The sequence below is a fragment of the Bacillus rossius genome, chromosome 6, assembly GCF_032445375.1.
Source record: "Bacillus rossius redtenbacheri isolate Brsri chromosome 6, Brsri_v3, whole genome shotgun sequence".
NCBI classification, from domain to species: domain Eukaryota; kingdom Metazoa; phylum Arthropoda; class Insecta; order Phasmatodea; family Bacillidae; genus Bacillus; species Bacillus rossius.
The window spans coordinates 39,863,248-39,891,147 of NC_086334.1; the positions used below are offsets into that span (position 1 = coordinate 39,863,248).

General features: G+C 34.7%; 1 protein-coding gene across 1 annotated transcript; it reads right to left on the reverse strand.

Moving 5' to 3' along the window:
• Window positions 1-1,647: 1,647 nt before the first annotated feature.
• On the reverse strand, window positions 1,648-27,818 carry LOC134533078 (large ribosomal subunit protein uL14). The gene is made up of 5 exons (XM_063370296.1): window positions 27,707-27,818; window positions 27,433-27,516; window positions 25,492-25,620; window positions 7,830-7,943; window positions 1,648-1,776 (listed from the first exon to the last, which is right to left on the reverse strand). The coding sequence occupies exons 1-5, from the start codon at window positions 27,717-27,719 to the stop codon at window positions 1,694-1,696; spliced, it is 423 nt and encodes a 140-aa protein (XP_063226366.1). The 5' UTR covers window positions 27,720-27,818; the 3' UTR covers window positions 1,648-1,693.
• Between the last annotated feature and the right edge of the window lie 82 nt (window positions 27,819-27,900).

Consider the following 27,900-nt stretch of genomic DNA (forward strand, 5'->3'; position numbering starts at 1 on the left):
CCAGTCAGTCAGTGTACAAATATAATAACAACAATCTGAATATTACCGCCAAAAACTTTTGTTTACAACCATGTTGTAAAATATCCCCAGCAGAGTGCAGGCTGGTTCGGTTTTTTTCGCCAGCTGCATGGCGATCGCGTCGCGCTGTTATGAAGTGCACTAGCTGGCGACATATATTTACGTCGCTGCCTTCGCTACATCGCATCGCCAGATCGCGTCGCATCGCGGTATTGTGAAAAGGCCTTAACGAGATGCAGCCGTGTGTAACGTTTCGTTACTCGTTACTAGATGGCGCACCCGTTACTCAGTACCGAATACATACGATTTGCTACAGCTCTATATTCTCAGTAAGAGCTTTGTGCGCGGTGTTTAGTTTTTGAAATAAGTTTTCTATAAGTGCTGCGCAGCTGAGCGAACAAAGAGAATCAGCCGGCGGCCACGCCGCACCGTAACAGCAGCTGACCGAGTACAATGACCTTTCTCCGCGTACGGCGCGCTATGGACGGTAAATTTCCATCAATTTGCGGCCTTTTTTTTTAAATTTTTTACTGTGACGCAATGTGTATGTAGCTCGTTTTTGTTATAAACGCTGCAGGTTGTGACTGTATTTTAATAAACTTTAACGTATTTCTTACACTTTACATATTTTTAAACTTTTTTTTATGACTCATTTTTCACGGTTTCTAAAAATCTGTATGTACGACCGAGGTGTACGTACGAAACGGGGGCCGTACGAGCGAGATCAAAAACGTTGAAGATGGAAAGTTGACGAAGTCTGAGATAGCACGGCAGCACAAGATATCAGCGTCGACCCTGTCTAAGATATGGAAACGTAGGTACGCGATTATGAGTGCGGGGGTCATTGAAAATCGGTACATCGGATTTAACGAAACATCGATTTAGAGTAAACATTTTCGGTAACCGTAGCACTTCGTTAAATCGGGGTTCTACTGTATTTCGAACATTGGTTGTGATATGCGAGCACATGTATTCTGGCATTTCTTAAAGCACATAAGATACCTGGTAACTTGCTAGTAGCTAAGTAATCTTTCATTTAGTCACAGCAAGTCATCATATTTGCATAATTTGATATTTATAAATACACAACTTAGTAAAAATATCATTAATGCCCTCATAAGCCACTGTTAACTATTTTCAACTAGTTAATTTAAAAGTACATATACTGCTTCCTGGCAGTTCAGAACAATGAAATTTATCATTCCCTGTTATGCATGAACTATAGAATACTAGTGTTAAATGGCCCTTGAAATAAAAATGCCAAAAATTACGAAATCACAAACCATTTATGATTTTCATTTGAGAATTGTAACCTAAGTACAGCGCAACATAAAAAGCAAAAGCAGATTGCATTTGTCCAACACCTACAAAATACATTCCTAACATTATCAAAATAATTGTGGCATGTTCGATTTGATCGCTTTGACATTTACATGAAGTTAACATAGCAGAGTATCGGAATAAATTGGATAATTAGAAACATATCTTGAAATTAATTTGCACTCTATTGTACTAGCAACTGAAAGTATTTACATACACTAGTTATAGTAAATTAAACTATTTTTTAAATACCTTTTTATTTCAGGTACAGATAATTGTAGTGATAGTGACAATAAAAAACATACAGTGTGAGTTGGTTCATAACTCTTTATACAATTTTGGATTCAGTTTTACATTAAGCAATGCTGCTGGCATTTGATGCAATCCTTGGCCAGAGATCTGCACATTCCTTTGCAACAGGTCCAGTAATTGCACTACCTGTAAATAAAAAACTTATTAGACATAATAGGGATTATGCAGGTTGTCTACAGAAAAGCCAATTTTAGTAGATTTTTATAAATTTTTTTAAATGTGGAAACATCTTAGCTCTCAGTATATGGCATTTGGTAGGAGTAATTTTGTGAAAATGAAACAGAAGTTAATGAACTTAAATGTGACATGAAAATGGCGGACCGACATGTAGAAACATAGACCTATACCATTGAATATATATAATGTATAGAAGTCGCGAGCCCAGGTTAAATTTTCTGTCCGGTTTCTCAGAAGAATTGTTGTAGTTCCAAGCTCCGCCGCTGCGATCGCTTTCATCGCTGGGTATCGGCCGTATACGCCCCTGGCGGTATTTGGCAGAACTAGGTTAACCAGCCCAGTCGTGACATCATCCTTCACCCCCCCCCCCCCCCCAAAACTCTTTGAAAATCCAAGACCAACGATTCAAATTACCCGGCAGGTCTTATCAGCATCGTTAGGCGACCTTGAAGAGGAGCTTCCCTTACCGTCGCTTTGAGAATGATGAAATCCCAAAAGAAGCTAGCCACGGAAATCACTGAATGATGGGATTCTGTACCCGAGTGAAGTGAAAATTAGCTATTAAAACTTTGTATTGGGCCAATAGTCAGTGTTCCGTTCAAAATATGGTTTTATTTTAAAAGTAAAATACTTATTTAAACTATATTTCGCGTTTGTACAAATTTACTTTTAGATATTGGCAAGGAAAATCCACATACCTTAAACAACCTTCTCTTATTCAACGTTATCTATTAAGTAGTAAAAGGGGTAGATATTATTTTTAAAAATAAAAAAATGGAACCCACTAAATCAGTGGCAAGATATATATAAATTCAATAATAAAATACGCATATTAAATTTTTTTGTATTTAACCTTTTTTTGGAAATAAAAATTCAGGATGATTTTGGTTTAATTGGTTTACGTATATTGCTATATTTTCTAAATCACATAGAAAAGGGAAAAGAGTACATCAGTGAAAATTAAAAAATTTAGTTTAAGTAATACTAGCCATACCAAAAAATCAATATGCGAGATAAGAAATTTGGTAACTGCTCTACATTTCAAATAAAAATGCATTGGTTTCATGAATACTGAAATGTATGCGTACTAAGGCATATTATGTTATTATCCTAAGCATGACTATAACTAAAAAAATTACAGTAATTTAAAACGATGGCAGTCTTAACATACAATAAGTGCGCGATTCTTAGTTTATATTTTAATTGGCTTCTTCGTCAGATGGAAAAGAGTTAAGATTTCATCAAGGAAAAATATATTCTCAAAGTCACTAAACCGGGAGATAGAAAATAAGGTAGGTACTTAATTTTAAATAAAAGTTAAAATAGGCTTACGCTAAACCAATTAAAAATAAGTTGTAAAAATATTTTTATTTACAGTTCTTTGTGTATAATTCTTCAAAAATCTTTGGAATTTAATACATACTTTTCTTAAAATGGTAGAATATCAGCAATACCCGGAAATTACGTGAGCAAAGCCACGGGTTATTAGATATACTTTTACTATAAAATAAAAACAACTATACATTTATAGTTCACGAATGTGATATTTTGTTTATTGCTTCACAACATTCATTTGCCAGTCTGAAATTTCATCGTACCACTTGTCAGAAATGTCACCAAAAATGAGAGATAGATTTTTTTTGACGAATTTCAATTACGAAGAAACCTTTCGCAAGATTTTTTTTCTTCGCAGTAGTCACTGGGACACCATTAATTTAAATCCACTAAGATAATAAAATTGTATGTATAATGATTTGTTTTTGTATATTTATATAACTTCCCAACCAATTTTTAATGATTTTCATGTGAATAAAAACTTGTAAAGCAATTTAATTAACTGTGTCATAATTCTTCTGATTAGATGGAAATACAAACTTTTCATCCGTAATATACGATGATAATATTATATTTATTATTGCAAAATAATATTCACTGTTCAAATGCAAATTTAAATAGATTATTCATACATGTTTCCTGCTAATTAATGGTTTAACATAATAATTGTTAGTATAAAATCCTTTTTCTCTTGTGTTAAAATGGGTTGCTAAAATGAGGAATTATAAATATATAATTTACTAAGTCCGTGCACAGATTTACACAAAACAGCAATGTAGATAATCTTTTTTGGTAGTTTCTAATTTTCTGCCCTGAATAACATGAATTTGGTTGAATTCATACCAAAGTGAATTTTTTGAACAACTTAAATTGATGTCATAATAAATATTTATTTTATATTAAAAATCCACAAACTGTTTTTAAAATATAATATTTATCACGCCAGATGGAATAATAAACAAAAAATAGCTCTTATATGTTGTCTGTGTTTAAATAATTGTATTATATTTCATGGAAATAATATTAACCTTTCGGTTATTAAAAGAAAATATATTTGTATTCAAAATACTTGCGCATCGTTTTTACGAGCATAACTTGTGTATCTAACCTCAAAGCAAGGAATATAAAGAGTGGCAACTAAATGCTATAACAAAAACTCTTATTTTCTTTGGAGATCCGGGAAATGTGCGTTATTTATAATCAACTTAACATAGTAAATCGTTAACTTTTCAGATCTATGTTGGCAAAATTGATTTTTTTTATTGGTCATTCGTTACTGGGAATATTCACCATATAACGTTTAAGATTATTTATTTTGAATTACGAAACAACCAAAACATTATGTAAAAATGCTTCATCTTATGTTAAAAAAATTATAAACTGCATAGCCACAAAGTATGACATCATACCATTAGTTTCAGTTACTAATAACATTACGTGCACGCGTTTGAACAGTCATCGCAGCCATAGTTGTTTCATAGCTACCAAAATCATTCAACGTTGTCAAGAATTATTCCAAATTATGTTTAGCCATTTTACTCAATGCGCCACTCCGTTAACACAACATTTTATAAATTCTGAACTACGAATGTCAGTATTTATTTTTTTACGTTATTACGTTTAAGAAATTTCTGTAGTTTTCTTATAATTAAAACTTAAATTTTGATGTTGGCATCTTTTAACCGCACTTTTTTTTTCGGTGGCCGTACTCCTCCAATTCAGTTGCGCCCGCCCGTATCTAAGCGCTCGGATTTCAACAAAAGGCACCGCCTCTCGATAGAGTGAGACAGAGAATTACGCGCATGACCTTGAAAAAAGCGACGCTACAGCGCTCTGGCGTGGAAGCTGGTAACTACGAGTACCCTCTTGTGGAAAGAAGAGCTGTCTAGCGGCGGAGCTAACAACTACCACAGTTTTGGATCCGAAAATTGGAATAATAAATCCTATCCCCTCGCGACTTCTATAAGTTATATATATTCAATGCCTATACGAAGTCAATTTCGTAAAAATTAAGGCACATACCAAACCAAATGAAACTTTATTATGTATAGTGAAACTACTCTGAAATACATTCAGTAAAGTAAAAAAGTCACATTAAATAGAAATCCCAAGTTTTAAAATATGTTAGGAAAATGTCATTACACTCTAGATCAGGGATGCCACCAAGAATGGTTATAAAATCCTGTAAAAAGAAAATTTCTGTAAACAGGTTTTTCATTCGCGCCAACATTTTTTTTTACAGCTAAAGCACAGGAGAAAACAAAGTATTACCAACATATTTCTTCAAAAATCAGCTTTTCCTTCATTCCAGTTGCATAGGCCTACTTTAAAATAATAATAATGAATGTAGATAAAAAACTGATAAGTTTACATGTAAAGAGTTAAGTACCAGTATGAGGTTCTCACAAAAACCACCTTAAAAATATACACACAGACTATGACGTATTTGCAGGCATTTCTTGCCTGAACACTCCAACTGCTTCACTTCTTCAGGTTCCTAGCTTTTTTTCTCAGCTCATCAGTGGGTTTGAATTCAAGCCCCAAATTTTTGGTCCTGTTGTGGCAGTGCAACAATGCATTCAACATTGGCAATTCTAAACAACAGCGACCGTTTTACCGGGTTTCAGCCACTTTAATTCTACTTCCCAATCACGTTTATATCGTTGTTTATACAGCGTTCAATCTGGAAATGCAGTGGGTTTTCTTTCCATCTTTCAATTACAATCTCCACAAAGATGCAAGCAGAATTTTTTGTACGCAACAATTACTTTAAAATTAACAACACTCCGTCAATCCATCATAGGAATCGTGATTGCATGGTATAACACAGACTGTAAAAACACTGTCACAGATATCACTTCGCACAAATATTACTGGGCGTGTTCCGTTACACGCACGAACGCACCATCGCGCAGAAGAGAGAAACAAAACACTGTGTCTAAAACAACTGTCATAGATATTACGATGCACAGTATACTTTCATCCGTGAAATAAAAAAATGCTTCCAGACATAAAAGGTAGTGTGTGAATTAATATCACTTAGTAAAACTGAAACAACATAACAAAGTGAAGTGTCTCTTGATGACATGTTATCTATGAAGTGGAGCAGGAGCAGTAAGTAAATATTTGTTTGTGTGTTCGTCTATTCAAATATCCGTGATTCGAAGTGCTTATCCGTTAATCCGGTGTAACTCCAAAATATCCGCGAAAACGGATAAAATCAGCGAAAACGGATAAAATCAGTAAAAACGGCAACCCTGCTCTAGATAACAATTACAGGTGATAGTGTGAAAAATAACCTAGCAGCAAAAGGTATGAATACAGAAATATTTTATAGATAAATCATTAGACTATAAATATATTATTTTCTGGTGTCATATGATCCACCTCTTTTTAAGAAATTTTAAACGTAACTATTTTCACCAAAAAATCAGTATAATTTTAAAATAAGTTTTTGTAAGAGAAAAAAGTAATTTTTTTTGTCATGATGGTACCATATACCATGAGTGTTAACAGCTACATTGTTAATATTGGACATACCATCTGCTACATCGGACAGGTGTAAAAACAATGCCAGGTTTTCACACAAAAATCTTGGAGCTGTCTGATATTAGTCTCAAGTGTATTTGCATATAGTCTCCCCCATAAACTCAAATTGTATCGATAGCTTAGAGAGTGATAGGGTTGTCATATATCACTGTTATTTAAGCAAAAAATAATTTTACATATATTTCAATTATTTTACAATTTTTTTAATAACTTATAATAATACTATTGTAAATTTTTTAAATATTTCCAGTTGCGAGTTTTGAACCTTGCTTCTTACATTTTCAAAACACTCCCTTGACTATTGTAAAAAAAGGGGTTCGGCTGTATTTCTGACATGCCAGTGAGTTTCTTGGTTTCTATAGTAAATTATCACTCCGTAATTCCCTAAACGAATGTATTAATACACTCAATCAGTAATAATAACAAATGAAAATCAATGACCTTTGGCAGCACTGCATGATTTAAGTGGATAAGCACCACTGTAACGTTAAACAATAAAATGTGAGACATCAAAAAACAAGCCAGCAAGAAAATAGATGCTCAAATCTTAAGATTCTGGACTTTTACCATGGTTACCGTGACTTTCGTGGCCAGTTCTTCACATTAGTTACTTTACATGACTTTCAGGACCTTAGACATACTGTTACATTTCAAAGGTGACCCTAGTAACACCAACTTATTGCAATACCGGCTAGAATGTATACGAACACAGCACACAATCTACAACCGTACCCTCTAGCTTCCATAATTTTAAAGTTTTAATATTTTAGAAGTTGAAACTATCAATTTACCCTCAACGTAAGAAAAGAAAAAAGCTCAATTGCATATGCAATGGCAAGCAATATTTTAGTATTAATTTTGAATAAGTTAAATGTTACTACGACTTCATAGAAAAACTAAGACTGCTGGGAACAATGGAAAAGCAGATCTAATTCCAGGACAGGTAGGAAAAAAAGGGGCAGGACAGATACACAAGAAACACAGAGCATACCAAGACACCTTCAGTCTGGAACTCATGTATGTTTACTTATATCCATGCTGCGATGAAACAAAATTTCACTTCTTTCCACTATATACAAGAGAATCTAGATAAGGTTCACAAAATGCCTGCCCTTTACCTTTCATCTCTCCTTTGTTGTTGACGATCACTCCAGCATTGTCTTCAAAGTAAATGAACACACCGTCCTTCCTCCGAAATGGTTTCCTCTGGCGAATAACCACCGCTGGCATCACTGCAAAACCCCCATAAAGCATTTTTATAGCATACTTATAAATGAAATACGCTTAATCAATTAGGGCTGGTAATATACAGTCAAAATGCAGGAACACACTACATTCATCATTGCTGGGTACTAAATGAATAGTTTAATCATACATTCTCTGATTTAACTACACGCAACATTTAAAATTGATTTTAAATGAATATTTATACAGTAGACTTTATTAAACAGGTTAATGTGGATTGGATTAGCAAAATCTCAGACAGCACGAATATAATAAGATAATCGTCTTGGTTATAAGTTGGTCCAGTGGTATCATTTATTAGGGTGATGTTATTCCAGCTTTGTGGATTCTTCCACATCTCTCCATTTTTCCCCTCAGTTGACATCTTTGAAGTTAATTATCTTTAGGCTTTCGAACACAGATCTTATTCTAGGCCATCAAGCAAATTTTCAAACATTCTTTGCTGGTAATAACGCTTTTGGTTGACTCAGATAATACGGAACCTCAGTTAATCAAGACTAAACTGTACCTACTATTTAATTTCCTAAATAAAAAATAAATCATGAAAACAGTTGTAAAACACTAGTATTTAACCAACACACACAATTAACTGCAACATCGAAAAATACGCAAAACCGAAAAATTAACACAGAAAAAGTTACATTGTAGATTCATTACAGAATGAACATGAATGTATTAAGAATTTAAACCATCAACCCTTACTTAATGGAGTATATCTCACGACCTAATAATAATTATAAAAATTGACATAAAATTTGCTACTTCAAATTATGTCGTAATTTATTGGCATTGTTACCGTATTGGTCCGAAAATAGGCCGACCCCTTCTACAGCACACTCAAAATCAGGGAAAAATAAATTTTAACTAACTAAAATGATAATCAGCAGCATATTACCACAGTAATACTTCAACTAAGTTACTATTTATTGAACTGACAAAATGTGTTATTCTTACTTACGAAAATATATAAATACAGTACAACCCTGTTATAACATTCTCCAAGGGACCAACATAAAAAAATGTTATAAGCAGGAAAATGTTATAAGCAGGAAATCATCTTCACTTTGTAAAAATTACGCGTGGATTGATTAAATTAAAAAGTAAAGGTAAAACAACACAAAATACAGGAGTAATACACTAAGTACAGCAATAGAGTGGAAAATTGGTTAATTTTATTTATAGATAATACCTAATAATATGCTAAAGAAAAAAAATGTTTTGTACGATACAGTTCAGAGTCGAAACAGAAATATTCAACTTTTTTTCAATAACAACACGCATTTGTTGGGGTTACTGTCCACTTGGTTAATAAACTGAATTTTTTCAGCTACAGAATATATTTTCGCTTATATTTATCGGCCATCATAGCCGTACAAAAACCTGAATAAAATTTCAATACGGCGTATTTTAATTAAATACGACCGTGACTACAATAAGTAAAAAAAAAAAATTAGGTAAAGGTTAACCACAAACAAAAGCCGTGAATATATCCATAGAACAGTTAACAATCTCAAGGTGTTAAACCTTTGAAACAAAAACCAGCACCATAGACTACAGTAGCACTGTTTCCAACCCATGTATCAGTGCACAAAATGTGCATCATAAGTATAAAGGAACAAGTCATAGGCTAACAAGTGCGAACAGGACGCCATATTGATAGTCGATCCGGTGCAAGTTGTGGAGTGCGTGTGTACCACGTCTATGGTGAACCATTCAAATGTAAACATCTGATGTTTGTATATGCGTGCTGTATTTTCTAGCTATGGTTTCGCTCTAAATTATGACTTTGAAGGAAGGGATACTGCAAATTGTGGCAGTTATCAAAGCAAATTTGAACGTTTAAGGCGGGAATGTAGAAATTTTAATATTGTTACAGGCTGGAAATTAAAGCATTGTGATAAATGGAGAAATGACGGTACCATGAAATTATGGTGTTATAGGCGGGAAAATGTTAAAAACGGGAATGTTATAACCGGGTTGTACTGTATATATAAGCTGTGTTTCCGTTTATCTTCACATTCTTTTGTAGTGGTGCCAACATTTTATACGGCAATGGCTACATTTTCTAAGCTCATAGAAATTGTGACGTAAAAACATTTACAGATACGTTTAATTTTGACGTAAAAAACCTAAAATAGTTTCATGTAAAACGTGTATGAATTAACCATAAAACAGCCAATATTGAAAATAGGTTTTATTGCTCTTGTTACTTTTGGTATGTACCGGTATTTGTTTATTTGTGTCGCAACTACAAGTTTCCAACACTGGTGCCATTATTTTGATCTTCCTGTGGTAGAAGAGTAAATAAAGCATACTACGGTAAATAACCTTACGGCAAATTTGCTGTTTTTACTAATTGTTTACTGTAAATACCACATTTTACAAGCAATTAGTAAAAACAGCAAATTTGCCGTAAGGTTATTTACCGTAGTATGCTTTATTTACTCACGTGTGTTTTTTTTAGTAAAACAGCTGTGAGATCTCCACTTGCGGCCTTCAGCCTGATTTCAATAGTGTAATATGTGACTTAATTAAAACTGCCCCAAATTATCATTTATCAAGCGCCACTGGAGCAGTCATCAAGCGACGAATAGTCTCCAGTGTGATTCTGATTATTCAAACTTATTTCATACAAACTTGTTACATGTAATTTCTAAAATATATTTATACACACACACACACACACACACACACACATATATATATATATATAGTTAATTATTAAGTTTTATTGTGTGAATTTAGAGCCACTTACATTTTGTTATTAATATAACTTTTGACGAATAACGGAACTTTAGAAACTATGGCACGACCGGATGCTCACCCCTCCCCTCGCGCCAGGGCCAGACGCCAGTACAGCGTGACTCGCGGACCGGGACGGACGCACGTCCCACGGGGAGCCATCATCTCTTTGTCTTCACTGAACTTCCTTCTGGTAACTATAGTCCAACTTCGAAACCTTTTTTAATCACTCCCCGTATTCGCCCGGTCCTTTATCGGTGTAGGTCCTATCCCAGCCACGTAAGCTTAACACGCCCCGCACAACGCATTATGCGGGGCAGTGCAATATACGGCACGGGCCGACGTCCGCCATAACAGACTTTCAATTAACTGCCGAGTGCACAGGCACTGGCCACATCTAATCGAAGACTTTACTTAATTTAATAGCGAGCTGCGGTCCACAAAGGTGGGCCTGCGCGTCGCCCTTCAAAATTACGGGATTGGCCGACTCCAATCAAACTCTCTCCCTCAACCTCGACTGGTGTGAGGACGTAATTTTAGTGATGGCGCATCAGAGCACCCAGTGTATAATGATAGTGTGCTTAATGTAGGGAAATCGTGTGACTGTAATTGTAAGGGTAATTGCCAACATTAATTAAACGTCCACTCCGCACACTCCGTGCGCGACGTGTAAACGACAGTGCCAAACCGTGTACGTTATTTGTGAACTTCTCCAATTCAGTTTGGGATCAGCGTCCTTTGCTGTGTAGGGCCAGTGGTACAGCAGACATTAGGGACCACTAACATCACCACCACCACCGCCATTTCTAGTGGGCCACGCAGGGGCCTTCGTACCTCACGACCCACCTCGTGGCTAACCACCGCGTTAGCCTGGCGCCCTCCCAGACACGCTTCTCCGCAAGAAAACAGCCTTCCCGCTAGGAACCCAGCCGAGTCTCGAAGACGAGAACCCGGACAGCAACCTCACTATCAGTTTTTCCATCACCTGACAGACCTATAATTTTTTGGTTTTGTCTTATCTCCACCTTCCTTGAAAATAGGTTCCACCACTGCCTCCTTCTGTTGCCTTGGCAGCTATCCCTCCTCCAGTTACTGTATGCATAGTACCTGTAAGTATCTACAGACCTCCTTCTCTCCTAATTTGAGATGGCTGTTTCCTATCCTATCGGTACCAGCCGCCTTCCTCCCCTTTAGCCTTCCTACCTGCCTTATCACCTCATCTCGCCATGTGCTCCATACCACACCTCTCCCTCCACACAAAAAAAAAAAAACAGACAGGTATTGCTGCCCTGTGAGAAAGTGGTTGAAGGAGGGGTGGTGCAAAAGTAAGTGGAAGCTTACGCAAGGAAATGGAAGGACGAAATGTTGCTATGTCTTCAATGCAAGGAACTAGAATTAACGGAAAGGTTTGATTATTTGAAAGAAGGTGAGTCTATGACTGATAGAAAGGATTTTATAGGCCAGAGCAGGTGAAAATAAAAAAAAACGTAATAAGCGAGGATAATATACTGGCCAAAAGAGTGGCACGAAGTACAGGATCACGTAAGAGAAACAGAATGGGAGGAGCTGGGGCAAACTGAGAGTAAGGAGACTGAGTTGCAGATTGAGGCGTAGAAGTTTAAGGGGGAACTTGAAGAGGGGTGAAGGAGATCATCAGACTTTGTGAGCAGAAGGACATGGTAAAGGAGCTGGAGGAAGAGTTAAACAAACTGAGGAAGCAAAAGGAGATAGTATCAAATGGATTAAAAGAAATTGGAAAACAGCTGATTATTAAAATCAAGACAGCGAAGGAAATCTATTTATGATATTTGATGGTGCAGGAAATCAATGAAAACTGGCACAAATATGGGTTTGTCAGGAATACGAAGGACACAGTGGCAGGGATACTGATACTTCAAACTAAAATCACAAAATTCACTTAGCCCATTGAAACATCCCTTGTGTGGGCACCTAAGTTAAGTGATTGGTAGATTTAAGTCAGCCATGGAAAGTTCGTCTGCCGAGCCAATGGAAAAATATTTGGAAACTATTAATGAAACATGGTCAATGATTAAACAAAGTTTAAAGGGCGCCGTGGTGCGGACATGCCTATCTCTGACTCGAGATTATGTAAAACTGCCCGAGGCCTCCATGCGCAACCTTACGGCAAATTTACTGTTTATACTAATTGTTTACTGTAAATACCACATTTTACAAGCAATTAAATTACCGCAGCCTGTTAAATACAGTTCAAAAATAACCAGACCGAGCTTTTAAAAGCTATCTGCTACAAGTGTCCACATCTGTGTATTTAAAATATGATACGTTATTGGGGTAAAGTGTGCTTACTAAATTTCTAAGTTGGAAAAATTACTAATTCCATGTAAGTACGGCGTAATTTTAGGTCAATGAATTGTATATCTGATAACATTTTTATGCCATAAGTAATTCTCCTTGAAATGTATGTGTTTAATTAGGTATACTATTTTGGCTAGTGCCCCATTATAGGCCGACTCTAGATTTCAAGGTTGACAAAACTGGCAAAAAAGGTCGGCCTATATTCGGACCAATACGGTACTTCAAAACCACGCAAATCAAACAATGTTTCTTTGAGAGGCAAGTGTATCTTCTCGATCCTAGAGAACAGATGCTATTGACATAAGATCTCATGGCTTGAGAAGAGTTTCTATAGCACTTTTTCAGGTCTCACCAATCAACTGGACTAGCAAGGGTTCATTCAGTGCACTCCACTTAGCTTGATTTTAATTTTACTGAAGTTCTGGAAATTTCAATAGATCTACCATTAGCAATGCATGTAATACATACAAAAGCATCCAAGAGAAACTGTGCTCTTAGTCAAAATCCATCCAGCAATTAAAAATTTATCTTTTCAAGTCACTATCAGCAATTAATTAAAGTATAACACACATTCCTTTAACAATAATTTTTAATTTCTCATAATACAGGTGTTAACTATACTATAAAACCACTGAATATACACAAATCTACACAATTAAGAAGGGGATTCTTCTGTTGCACCCCAGGCTTGTATATACAGTAGAACCTCGATGATACGTTCCCGTTTCATACATTTTCCCGTGTCATACGCTGATTAATTTTGGTCCCACCGAAAGTTCTATATTTACAATGGTTTACTTTCCCGGAACATACACTTATAAAATCTTTAATTTCCCGTTTCATACGTTTTTACGAAGCGGAAAAGTCCTAAAATTCACAAATTTTTTTGTTATATTCCTCCTGATAAACTACGTTTTAATGCTTTTATTTTGAAAAACGTTCATTGTTTACCTTTGCAAACGTAAGAAAATAACTTTATTGCACCATAGATATGGATAGTATTGGGTAGACTGTGCACTTCGCTAGTAGCATCTATGGCCAGCACCAAGCGAGACTAGTGGCACAATGATTATGAAAATGGTGCCAGTGCTTTACCAAGGCATGGATCTCATATTTTGTGCATTCATTAATCTTTGGACTGAATATACTTGTTTGTTATTGTTTTCTTACGATCGGATTGTTTTATATTTTACGTTTCTCAAGTTAAAATTTTATTGAAAATTGTTCTGTTGCATAAAGTTGTTTGTAAAATGAAACAAACCAGCAAAAATTTCTGTTTTTCTTTTTACCATAGCCTAATTTTTTTATTTCTAATTTAGGCTTGGTGACTTTTCCCCTCTCCAAGAAAGGACTGCTTTACTTGATTATGGACTGTATTTTACATTTCTGGTAGTTTTATTATATGTATATATAATGATGAATTCATATCTTTCATTAATATGATGCAATTATTTACACATTATGTATTTAAGTTTAATCTGACATTGGGCTGGTATGCTAGATTAATAATTTTTTTTATTATTGCCATTCCCTTTTCATACACTTTCCCGCATCATACACCATTTTTGTGCCCTCCGTTGAAAAGTGTATGACAGGGGTTCTACTGTAATTCACAGTACCAGGAAACCTGCGCTTTTTTATCATTCCAGTCCCTACCAGTAAATTTCATAACACCCCCAAAAGATAGGTATCTTTAATCTACCCAGTTCATTTAAAATGTTCAAAATGGTTGTTATTATAGAAACTATTTAGACATTCACTGTATTTATACGATTTTCTTGTAAAGATTCCAAAAAATACATACCAAAAAATTTTGTTTTAAAACCATAAATAGAATATTAGAACAATATACACATTAATGCTTTATCAGTGGAATTAGTAGTTAACATTATTCAATTCCCCTAAGGACTTCTGCACCAGCCATTGGTTTTAAATAAAATTAAAATAACATAGTGTATTTCGGACAATCACTTCACTTTCAAACATTGATCTACTGAAACTGTAATAAAGAAACACAAAGATGTGCCAGATTAAGGGGATCTCCTGTACCATCAATGCAGGAAAATCTGCAAATGCAGTTTGAAGCTATACAAAACACCATTAACATGATACAATGTATCTTCTCGATCCTAGAGAACAGATGCTATTTGACATAAGATCTCATGGCTTGAAAAGAGTTTCTATAGCACTTTTTCAGGTCTCACCAATCAACTGGATTAGCAAGGGTACATTCAGTGCACTCCATTGAGCTTGATTTTGATTTGGCTACTATCAACAATGCCTTGCTTTGCATTTGTGTTTACATTTTATTGCACTAAGTGGTGTTATTTTCCTAATAAATTATGCACATTTATGCCAATTTTTACCAATTTACATATTTTTTTTCTTAAAACAATAGAATTATTATATACACAGCACTAAAGTTCATTGCTATTTCCTCATCATCATCATCATCATCATCATCTACTGCTTCCAGCCAGCTGCCAGGTCAGCAAAGTAAAATGCCTCCATCTTCTTTGTCATCCACCATTCTTTCTCCTTCACTCTGTTCAATAGCTAGCATCGGTAGTTAAAAGTATGCAGTGCTAAGCAAAATACACTATTATGATCCAATATAAATGTAATTACTGTATACAGAATGCTAAAAAGTACAAACTATTAATATTCTGGAGACTTAATTTGGTATAACGTAACTGTGAGAAATAACCAAATACTGAAGTTATTTTAAAGCTCGTAGAATTCTACTCAGTTAAAATTTATTTATCTAGTTAATAAAGGCTTGTTTAATTTATAACATGTATTGATCAAGTTTTAGGGAAACAGCATATAATAAAGATGTGAGCGGGCAAACATCACGTGCTGTCTTTAGAGTTGAACTAAAATCTAACCTCAAAAAGATGGTTGGTGGAGAAATAAAAATACCTAAACTCTAAAATTGACAACACATTAACACCTAATTTAAAAAAAAAACTGTAGCAGTGCCTTCCCCAATTATTCTAGTTTTTATGAATAATATGTTTTAACAGTAATACAGTATGTAAGTTGTTCAAATAATTTTCAGGCATCAAAACCTGACTGTGGTACATGTGGTAAATCATCTAAACTTACAATTGATCTTTTCAAATAACTTTGACTATAATATTTTACCGTTTATAATTGTTTTCAAGGTTAATATTTATGTTTGCTTATGTTTTTTTCAATGTACACATTCAATTAATTACCGTTTCTAATATTTGTGTATTGTTTAAGCCTATTTGCTTTATTATGAAACAGCCACGTAACTGTAAATTTACCGAATTCTACCTAAATAATTACGTTTCTATTAGGGATGGGGCGACAGAATCCAATATCCGCCGAATCCGCCGAATCCTAGGGATTCGAAGATTCGGCGGGTCTGATATAGGATTCGTCAAAGGATTCGGTTTTTTACTATTTACGAAAAAAAAAATACAGTAAAACTCGCTTACGAGGTTCCGCATGGTAATTTTTTCCGTATAAAGCGTTTAAATTGCCCGAGGTCTCATTATTTACGCCATTAAATGTGTGATATAAAGTCCGTTAAAATTTTTTCTGAAACTTCCTGTCTCAAATAATGGCGCACGTAAATATGAAGAAAAGACAAATGAACAACATACGAAGAAATATGGATGATGTACCATAACTACAGTACAAACCCAATAGTTATTTTAAGAAAATTACCATAATAAGAACTAAAGATTCTTTGTAGAATACCATAATTACTTCAGAAGCATGATAGCTAACATATTTGCACTATAGTTACCGTAACAACCGAGATGTATATTTACCGTGATAGTAATGTATTATTTATTTATGACATATTAAATTAAAGAAAATTGTTATAAAAAAAAAAAGGATGTTAAACTTTGATATGTACGGTTGGCACATGTTGCTAAGAAATAATGAGATGTGAAAGAATGCAGTACTACTACGAAAAGTGAAAATGGTACTCGTGGATTTTTAGGTTATGGCAGTCTCTTTAGTTTTTCAGTAATATCGGCCAAAAATTAACAAGCGTACTGTATCGGAATTCGGCAGAAATGCCGATTCAACTAAATATTGGCAAAATCGGCTTCTTCAATATAGCTCTACATTTAATGACATGAGTAAACATACAGTGAAACCTCTTTAATACAAACCTGAAGGGACCTAAAATTTTGCAGTTTGTATTAACGAGGTTTGTGTTAACAGGTGCATATGCTCACATTAATAATAATCGACAAAATCAAGTATTGATTTTTTACTTGAAAATTAGTCAAATAGAGAATTAAAGAGGCTTGAAAAATTCATTGATTTTTTTCTGCACTTTTTTAGTTGCATAAATGTCCTTTACTGCACTGCAAAGTTTGTCGAAGGAAGACAAGACATCAGTGTCTACATCACTAGCAGCCAGAACATTTTCCAAGACAATTAATGCTGAAGTGGACTTCACTCTAAGAATTTTTAAAAAATATTTCAACCTCAAAATTAGTGTCAGAAATATATCAGTTACTTGTCATTAAAGTTAAATCAGTTGAAAAATAAATAAAAATGGAAGTATTTTACTTAATTCAATTTACACTGGAAAAAAAAACATACGCACAAAAAATCTACATGGAAATTAAAGTCTTTTTCAATATCCTGAGGTCTGAAATATGTTTACTCATGTCACCAAATGTAGAGCAGTACTGAAGAAGCCGATTTTGCCAATATTTAGTTGAATCGGCATTTCTGCCGACTTCCGATACGCTTGTTAATTTTCGGCCGATATTACTGAAAAACGAGAGACTGCCATAACCTAAAAATCCACGATTACCCTTTTCGCTTTTCGTAGTAGTACTGCATTTTTTCAGATCGCATTATTTCTTCGCAACATGTGCCAAACGTACATATAAAAATTTAACATCCTATTTTTCAATAATGTTCGTTATTTTTAATATGTCATAAATAAATACATTACCGTCACGGTAAATATACATCTCAGTTGTTACGGTAACTGTAGTGCAAATGTGGTAGCTATCGTGCTTCTGTAGTAATTATGGTATCGACAAAGAATCTTTAGTTCTTTTTATGGTAATTATCTTAGGATAACAATTGGGTTTGTACTGTAGTTATGGTACATCATCCAATTTCTTCGTAAGTTGTTGTTCATTTGTCTTTTCTTCATATTTACGTGCTCCATTACTTGGCTGCAGATTTAAGTTGATTTTTACTACTGTATACTATCGTTACTGTTTTTATGACGGTTTCTTTCTAAGAAATGGTTATTTCTGCAAAATCTTTATGGTTAAACGATCATCTATTATAATTTATAGTGACGGGACCACATATTTTGTACGATCAATGCGGACAAAACGATAATTCGAACATCGGTACAAGCGGACTTTTTTAACCTTAGTTATATGGCAATTTTGCCGGGACCGTAGAAAGTATACGATAAACACGGACAATCGATACACGCGAGTTCGATAGATAGAGGTTTGACTGTAGACCATTTACCGTACAAATTATTTGCCGTTAACAGAATTATAGTGAAGCTGCGTGCACGTGATTAAAGTGTGCGATTCTTGTTCTAAAATTTCATTTGGTTTATCCGATAATAAAACAATAGTACACTACGTGAGCGGACGTGAGGTTACTTCGTAATACATAATAACGAATATTTCGTATTAACCGTATTGATTGACATTAAATATGCTATCCCAGTCTGAAGGGGAATTAAAAGTGTTCGAATAAACGCGAACTTTGAAATAACCGGTATTTTATTAATGAGGTTTCACTGTATTTCAGACGTCAGGATATTGAAAAAGACTAATTTCCATGTAGGTTTATGTGTGTATGTTTTTTTTGCAAGTGTAAATTGAATGAACTAAATTTTTTTTATTTTTATTACTTTCAATTGATTAAACTTGAATGACCAGTTACAGATATTTATGACACTAATTTTGAGGTTAAGCAATTTTACTAAAGCATTCCAGCCAAGCAGGTTGCCAGCGAGAGACGCTTCTCTTCTGCTGGAAACACTATTTCCAATCGTTAGGGCACTGAAATTTTCGCGAACAGCGAAATAAAGCGAAATAACGCGAAATGTTAACAATTTTAATTAAAACACGAAATTCCGCACAAAAAACCCTTTTCGCTAAATTGACCCGAAATCTGCTTACTTGTACACGATTTTTTGACTGGAAAGGTCAATTAAATTAATAACAACATAGACAACATTTTTAAATCAGTACAGATTCCTAAACACAAATTTCCCACTTAAAGACTACTTTATTAACCACTTTTCGTCTTCGTACATGCATCAAAACAAACATAATGGCTTCGGTAGCAACTGTATAAATACGACTTTTGCGAGACGTTTTGAGTTCGAAAGTATCGATTCAAGAATCGAGTTGTATACTTCGCTATCACGTTTACGCTTAAAATCATAGTTTTCATCCTGTATTTCATCAGTTTAACATTTCCATACAACTCGGTCCCATTTACGGTTTATTTAATAATGAGAATCGATCTTAAAATGAAATTACCGCCTGCGAAAAACGTTTTGTAAAACGTGTGAGTTAATCTCTGGCTGCACAGATTACTACTACGGCCATGTCAGGGAAGCCTACAACTCACATAGTTTCGGTTCCCTGCAAGAATTTCCGAAGATTTCCGAAGTCTTGCGTTTTGGTATTAACGCCACTTCAGCCGCTAAATCAGAAGTTTCCAATGAAAACAAGCATGTTGTGACTGACCTAACCTAACCTAACCCTTCGATTTTAATTTCAATTTTTGAGAGAAATCCGAATTTGCATGAACGTGGTAGGGAACCGAAACTACGTGAGTTGTAGGCTACCGGCCATTCACGGGGAGAATAAGAACAAATGCAAATGTGTCTATGTTATTGTTTACATAGATCGTGACGCTTTCGTATGAAAGAGATTTTGTGTAAATGTAAGCCTTGTATGCTCAAAATGCCTGAAGTAGTGACAGTTTTCGATCGTGCACTCGAATTTGAAAGTGAAGGCGGTAAATATGTTGTTTAGCGGTATTTGCGAAAAAAAATGTTAAAAATCCAAAAATACTTTTATTGTATGCTCTTTAACTTCCTCTTTTCATTAAACCCGGCGGAGATAAGAAATTCCAAATACTTTAGGAGACTGAATTGTCAATTCTGGAAACATGTTTTTTTTATTCATGTACATAGGCCTATTCTTTTAATGATTTTAAAACTCTGATAGTGTTAAAATTACTTTTATGGAACTTACAATCACTATTATAATTTAAGGATTATGATTGTAGTATGGTTTATATTTTTATGTGTTGGTTTTGTTTTTTACATTTTTCTCCGTGATTTTAGAGAGCAGTTTTTTATGACGAAATGAGACTATTTTTATGACGAAATCAAGATATTTTTATGACGAAATCTGTTGATTTTATTTACCATGAAAGTGGGGCCCTACCAATCGTAGAGCTAATTTAACTCCTGAACGTGCAGAACAAATTATTGTTCTGCATGATAGATTAACGAACAGAATTTAATAAGACTCTGTGAAAATCTCTCTCAGAATTATTGTGCTGAAAAGTGGAAATGCTGAAACAATGTGAATGTACTTTTCAAACAACATGATTTTTGGTGCTAAGTTTGTTGAAGCTCAGTAAGGACTCCAGAAAAATTGGCAAGGATGAAATTTTCCCAAACATATGTTACATTTACACAAACATATACAGTAGAACCCTGTTATAACGAATCTGAAGTGAGTCATTTATATGTTCACTATAGAGGGGAAACTTTATATCTGGGAAAACTTTTATATTGGCAATACATACTCAAAAGCAAAATCTTAACTACACGTAGGCCTAAGCCAAGAAAAGAACGAATGAAAATACTCAAAGCAACAGTTTTATTAGCAAATGCATATATTATTTTTAATGAACTACACATGTACAAACTTTCTATTACCTAATGGTTCTTAGACATCGGCGTATTATCCTTTTTTCAGGCATTTAATACTCTGTGACGTTTTCGCAGCTTGAGAAAGAAGATTGTTCAGCTTGTTTAATATTGTACTTAATGTGGATGTTGCAATTCCCAGTTCCTTTGCTATTAACACGTGCGGGACAGTGAGATTGGAGTCTACTTTTTCAATGATGTCCAGTTTATCTCGCACAGATAATGCCTTACGTATTTTTTCCGCGTTTTCACATTTTTTTATGTACGTATTTCTTATTGAAGCACATTTGCAGCTTAATAACACGAAATTATTTTTACCGTCAAAAGTAAATAAACGAAAAATAACGAGTCTGGCGCATCAAAGATCACTACGTATCATTTAGTATCGCAGTTGCTAAAGCTGGAACGAAATTTTCTCACTTTCTATGGAAAAATTTAGTCCACAGAGTTCTATCTAGTGGTAGTCTTACGATTACGAACCTTACTCGATGAAAATGTCCGAAACGTGAACGATAAATATGAGACGTAAAAATATTGAATTTGCTGCTATAATGTACATACGTATTTGTGTGGTAGTAATTTATGTTTAATTTTGATAACATATTAAATGTACACGCGTTCGCCCATTCTTTAACTATGCAGGGAAAACTATTTTTTATTTTCACCTAACTGATCACCATTTATGGCTACACGTAGCCTACCGAGGCCACTCGAATAAGACTTGTTTATAATATTAACAGTGGACAATCGAGTAGCGTATTGCGGAGAAAAACTTCAATGTGATATAGAATAGACGTTTTGTGAAAAAACTTGTAATTATATGAAAATATTTGAGATAAATGTGCATTATGTCGGCAAAATTTGTTCGTGGTACACGGGAAAACGTATCAACATTGACAAAAGTTGTGCGCTATATCCAATAAATTAATACATAACCTCACATCATTTTGCTGGGACTGAGACGGAAATTCACAATAAACGGGAATTTACAGCGAAACCCCTTATTTACGTTACCGTTATTTACGTTTTCCCGTTATTTGCACTATATTCTTCAGGTCCCGTTTGGTTCCCATATAGTCCAATACAATACTTTCCCGCGAATTACGTCTCAAAAATCGAATCAATCCCGCTATTTACGTCACGAACAACCATAAACAACCAGAAAATACCGTGGAGCTAGTAGGCAATGAACATTTTAAATAGCAAAATATACATATTTTATAACATGAAAAGTTGCTTTTATTTCTAAACATGTAATAATTTAAGCCTAGGCGTGTAAAAGTACGAGTAATTATAGCAGGAGACAATCTAAAATGCACGAGGGAAAAACGTAAACTCATGAATGTACAAACATGGCTGCTTGTAAGTTCTGATACTGTATTTATGTCACAACTTAGCCGAAATACTGGTACGAGACATAAACTTCACAAGATAAAATGAGCGGTGTCTTGGTAACTGTTTTATACGTCTTTTATAATTTGGGAAGTATTGTACAGTTGACGCCATATTTTTTAAACTAACCATTTATTTCTGGGGATCGTAAATAATTAATTATTGGTATCAAGACATGATAAACGTAAACTTGAACATGTCACGGCAGCGAGAAAACTGGTGCGTATACCAATAAACTGGTATTAGAACTGGATAAAATTGGTACACGGGAGGTGGAGCTTATATTTTTTTCCGCTAAGCTCGCATCTATTGGTTGGCGGCTGATGGCGTCATGAGAATGGGCGGAGCATAGAGTGCGCATGCGCCGCCGCGTCGTTACAGCAGCTGACCGAGTACAATGACCTTTCTCCGCGTTTGGCGCGCTATTGACGGTAAATATTCATCAATTTGCGGCCTTTTCTTAAAAAATTTTTTACTGTGAGCAATGTGTATGTAGCCCGTATTTGTTATAAACCCTGCCGGTTGCAACTGTATTTATAATTTGGAGAGGCAAATAATCTCCTTGAACAGCCAAAAAAGCAAGCAGAAGAAAATTTCAAATTTATTTTTTAGGAAGTAATCAGAAAAACATTTTGGCTTTCATTCTTTTTTTATTTTTGTCAAATGTGGTAAATTAATAATTGATTAAATACTAAAGTAAAATTTGTTGTTAGTGTGTTTGTACCTGCATTGTAGTATGTGCTATTAAACAAAAGGAAAAAAATTCTAAATAAGGTAAACTGTACTCCTTTTTATGCTTTTCCCTTTATTTACACTTTCCCGCTTTTTACACTTTTTTACTTTGTCCCCATGAAAAGTGCAAATAAGGGGTTTTGCTGTATTATAGGCGGGTTCACTATAAACAGGTTCTACTGTACTGGGTTATGTTAGTTGGATGATATCAGTTACTAATGAACCAATAAAAACAGGTAAGATTCAATGGAAAAAAATGTTATTTTTTTCTAGCAGTCCAAAATGTAAACACACACTGTAAATAGTTACCCAAAATTAATAAGCCCACTTCATTTTAATACTTTATTCAAACATTACACTAAGTTTAAGATAAAAATAATTTCCCAAAAGTGTAACTGTACCACAAAAGCTCGAGCTCGGCTCAAAGTAAAATTCTTAGGCTCGCAAACCTCTAGCTTATTTATAGAAAAAATCCTAACCGCTAATCTGTACGAAAACTGAAATTTCTCAAAAAATTTTTTTTGTCTTTATATACACTTAGGCTATACCAGAAATGTACCAAACTACATGTGATAAAGTCAAGCGACCTTTAGTGCAAGCAGAATACATCTCACTTAACATTAGATATGTGGACATCATCTGTTAAAAGATTCGGGTTTGGGTTCGAGATTCGGCAATTCCAGTCGAAAATTTGAGTTAGGATTCGGATTCGAGGAAATCAGGATTCGCCCCATCCCTAGTTTCTGTGTGTTTTAAAATGGTTTTTAAGCTTTAAATATTTTGTTCATATGCGCAAATACACTGTAACGTATTTTTCTTTTGTAATTTTGTCTGTGGGATGATGCAATCATGTGAGCCAGTTGCGTGCCAGTTAGAGTGAGAAAGAAAGGCGTGCGTTGACACAGTGACGCCAAGGTGATAAAACGATAATGATGCATCCGGTATAAGGCAAAGACAGAGCAACTAGCATGAGAGAATATTTTGGGAGTCCCGAATTTGATGTGGATTTGAAAAGAGACAGATCAAGGGAAGTCAAAGGTTATGTGTGTACAGGGTTTTTCCATGTATTGTAATTTGTTCTGTGATTGGTTGGTGTTGGAGGGAGTGTTTGATACTGTGATGTGATTGGCCGAAAGTTACGTCATGGTGCAATCTTGGTCTCTCCTGAGACCAGTGTGTCGTTTTGGTTTTTTAGTCATCTACTGCAAAGCGACTGAGGAGGTGGAGTAGTTGAATAGGTGGCTCAAAAAATTATGATATTATGAAGATTTAAAGAGTCAATTTCGTGGCTGTGTTCCAGGCATCACCGGTTTATAATCAACCTTATTTTCGTTTTTTTGGACATAAATTAGAATTTAGTGACTACAGTCGTCGGTAATTGCCCAAAACATGACTCAAAAAATTCGTCATTGTTTCCGAGGACACTGTCCTTCGGCATTGTACCGAAAAGTTGAGTTCAACTGTGGGACTTAACTTCAAACTGTTTTTAATATTCAATTTTTGGCCAGTCAGTGAATGATTCAAATTAATGTAGCTTATTCATTGTAAGGAAAATACCATTTCAACTGGTAAATGTTGTGGTCGCAAGATGGCGGCAAATGTCTCGTGAATTTGTAAGGTATAAATAAATAAACAGTGAAAAACATTTTTGTGTACGAGAGACATCATTGAAATTCAACATCGCCCATAAATAATATTCTGAGGGAAACATAACCTCATTTTTTTCAGCATCCAAGCTTGCAAGTGTATACTGTAAGTTATCCTTCAAAGACTAAAACGTGAAATATCTGAGCTAGTCCGGGGGTCTTGGAAGTGTAACAAAACTACTAAACAGCTTCATGAATCATTTATCTTTAAGATTTTTCCCAATTTCTTTAAACAATATGTTTACCGTTCAAACTGAGTTCTCAACTTTTTATAGAATGCTGAGTCATTATTACTGGCTTAACAACAGCTCGTAGTACATCAGAATAACAGCACATTATTACTTTCTTTTCCATATTCTAATTGTAAAATATATTTGCACTTCAGTATTTTTGGGATACCTAAACAATCACAATTTCTCTTTAAAAAAATTCATAAACATTCAGAGACAAAAATTTATTTGGATACCGAATCGAGACATTTCCCGTCACGAATCATTCTCGACGTTGTCGATGCTCGCAAATACTGGGAAAACTTAAACAAGCAACACAAAAGTCCTTGTTAAGAAAAATCGCAAATTACACTAACATATTAAAACATTTTCCTCTGTACTGCAATGGAATTCCCTGGCATTTCGCTGTTTTCCTTGACGTTCTTAAATTCTCTGGTTCCCCGATTTTTACTACCTGTAGTCACCTTGAGCATCGGCTATCATTGAGTGTTTTGTAACTGAAGGCAGATGGGATACTCACCCTTCTTCCTGAGCTCGGGCTTGCCCTTCTTGACCGTCGCCACGATCATGTCCCCAGACCCGGCAGCAGGGAGCCTGTTCAGGCGTCCCTTCACTCCTTGCACAGCGATCACATACAGGTTCTTGGCTCCTGTACACACCACGCATTGCTAATGCTAGTACTGCTCATTCCTCACATAAGTTAACAGACAAATATGAAAGTTACTTGAGTTAGCATTCCCACAAGTAGATATTTTGTAGTGACTTAAGTCACATTTGTCATGCTTCAGAAAAATGGTAACTTAATAAGTAGGTTAGGCAAACATGCTAATAAATGTAAGGATATGACTGTTGTAGCTGAAGAACGAATCAGCTGCACGTAAACTGCTAGGCAAGGTTTAACTCTAGGTTTAGTTAGCATTTAGTGTTGTGAAGAATTTTCAAATGTTTAGTATTAGTACCAATAATTATATTTAATTAAAAATGTAAATAGATTTTTGCAACAGGTCTGAACTAGTTGACTAGAAGTTTGACGTAAACTCTATTGATATTTTGTTAGCAGACCTTTTTGACAGTGGGCGGTACCAGGCCTAGAGGTTTCTCTATTGCTTTGATAGTGTTTTTGGCTGGGTCTTAATGGGACAAATTGAGCATGGACAGATTCCTACTACCAATGATGTTTCAATCAAACTCAGCCTAGCATTACAGATACTTAAGACAGTTTTTTTTTTTAAAGTTAAGAGCTACTAATAGAAAAACACACTAATCCAGGATACCACTTGTGACTCATGACCCATATCCCAATGCAAGATGGGCGATGTGTAGACCGCTAGTGTTCGAGGACTGTCATGAACTGAGGAATCAAGGCTTCAAGATATGTGGATAATCCGAGTCCTTATTCTAATGTGTGCAGACATCACATTGTCGAAAGGAAAACTGCCCTGTCTACATTGCGATGTCCGATGTCATAATCTTCTGATTTCTAAAGAAGTCACTGGAATGCAATAATATAGAGCGCCAAAATAAATGTTTTTTGAATTGTTTTTGTTTATTGTATTCATGTATTGTAAATGAGTAACGCAGCTAAGTTTAGAATATTAATTTAACTTGAGAAAGTCGTGGGAGATTTATTGTCAGAAAAAATAAATGCTTATAAATTAATTTCTAGGCACACTGCAAAAACAAATTTGCATGTCAGCCCTTTGAAAAGCGCTGATTGAAAAAGGACAATACTGATTAATATTGTGTCTGTCTTCTTGACTTCCTACCACACAATTCGTTATTTTCTGTTTACCTTAAAAAAAAAAAAAAAAAAAAAACAGGAACAGGAAACAGCCAATTTGAGTGTTCTTGATTGCTACCGAAGGTCACGGATTGGGACAAAAAGTTCAAGTTGATCAATGTATTCAAACCATGCTTGCAGTTTTAATTTATTGTTACATTAACAAAAACTTGTGACACAACATTGAATTATAATAGTGCAACCGAAGGTCACGGATTGGGACCAAAAGTTCAAGTTTATCATTGTATTCAAACCATGTTTGCAGTTTTAATTTATTGTTACATTAACAAAAGAAAAACTTGTGAGACAACATTGAATTATAATACTAAGTTAAATACATAAACGTTTTTCTAAGACACATTAGAAAAACTTGTATTGTGACATTTAAGATTACGTTTGGTCAGGATCTTTCAACGTACTAAATTAAAACATAATCATGTACCAAAAGATGAATGCATAGATCAACACGCCAGCAGGATCAAACAAAGAACTTTGATTCATGATTACGGTACAATTAAAACCTGTTACGTTAAACACTGGGCTGGCAACCATCAAGAATTATCTCCCATACTCTAAAAAAATTGTTAAATTAATATGCTTATTTCCCGTTATAAAAGTTAAAATTTTAATAAGCCGTACAAACTCTAGCATCAACAACCACACATACCAATTCATACATACCTGTGTTATCCGCACAATTAATTACAGCTCCAACGGGCAAACCCAATGATATTCGGAACTTGGCTCCCGCGGAACCACCACGTCCTGAAAATACATAATTTTAATAAAACAACCCATCACGTGTAACATTTCGAAACAAATACACTACGACGAAAATATACACACAAAAATATGTCCTGTATCATACAAATATATAAAATAAGAAATTACAGCATTTACAATTCGCTTTCCACATTGATTCCTATAGATTTTAATTTCAACACATTTCACATACCTCGTTTCGACATTTTTAATCAAAACAGGAACAAAGTGAACATATATACGTACAAACAACGGAAACAAAAATGACTGAGGTCTTTCCTTCAATAAAAGAAGAATCATACACAATTAAATTAGTTGTTTTTATAATTCAAATAAATAGCGACTATAAGCTCATTTTCTGTATAAAATATTCCTAAAAAACGATAA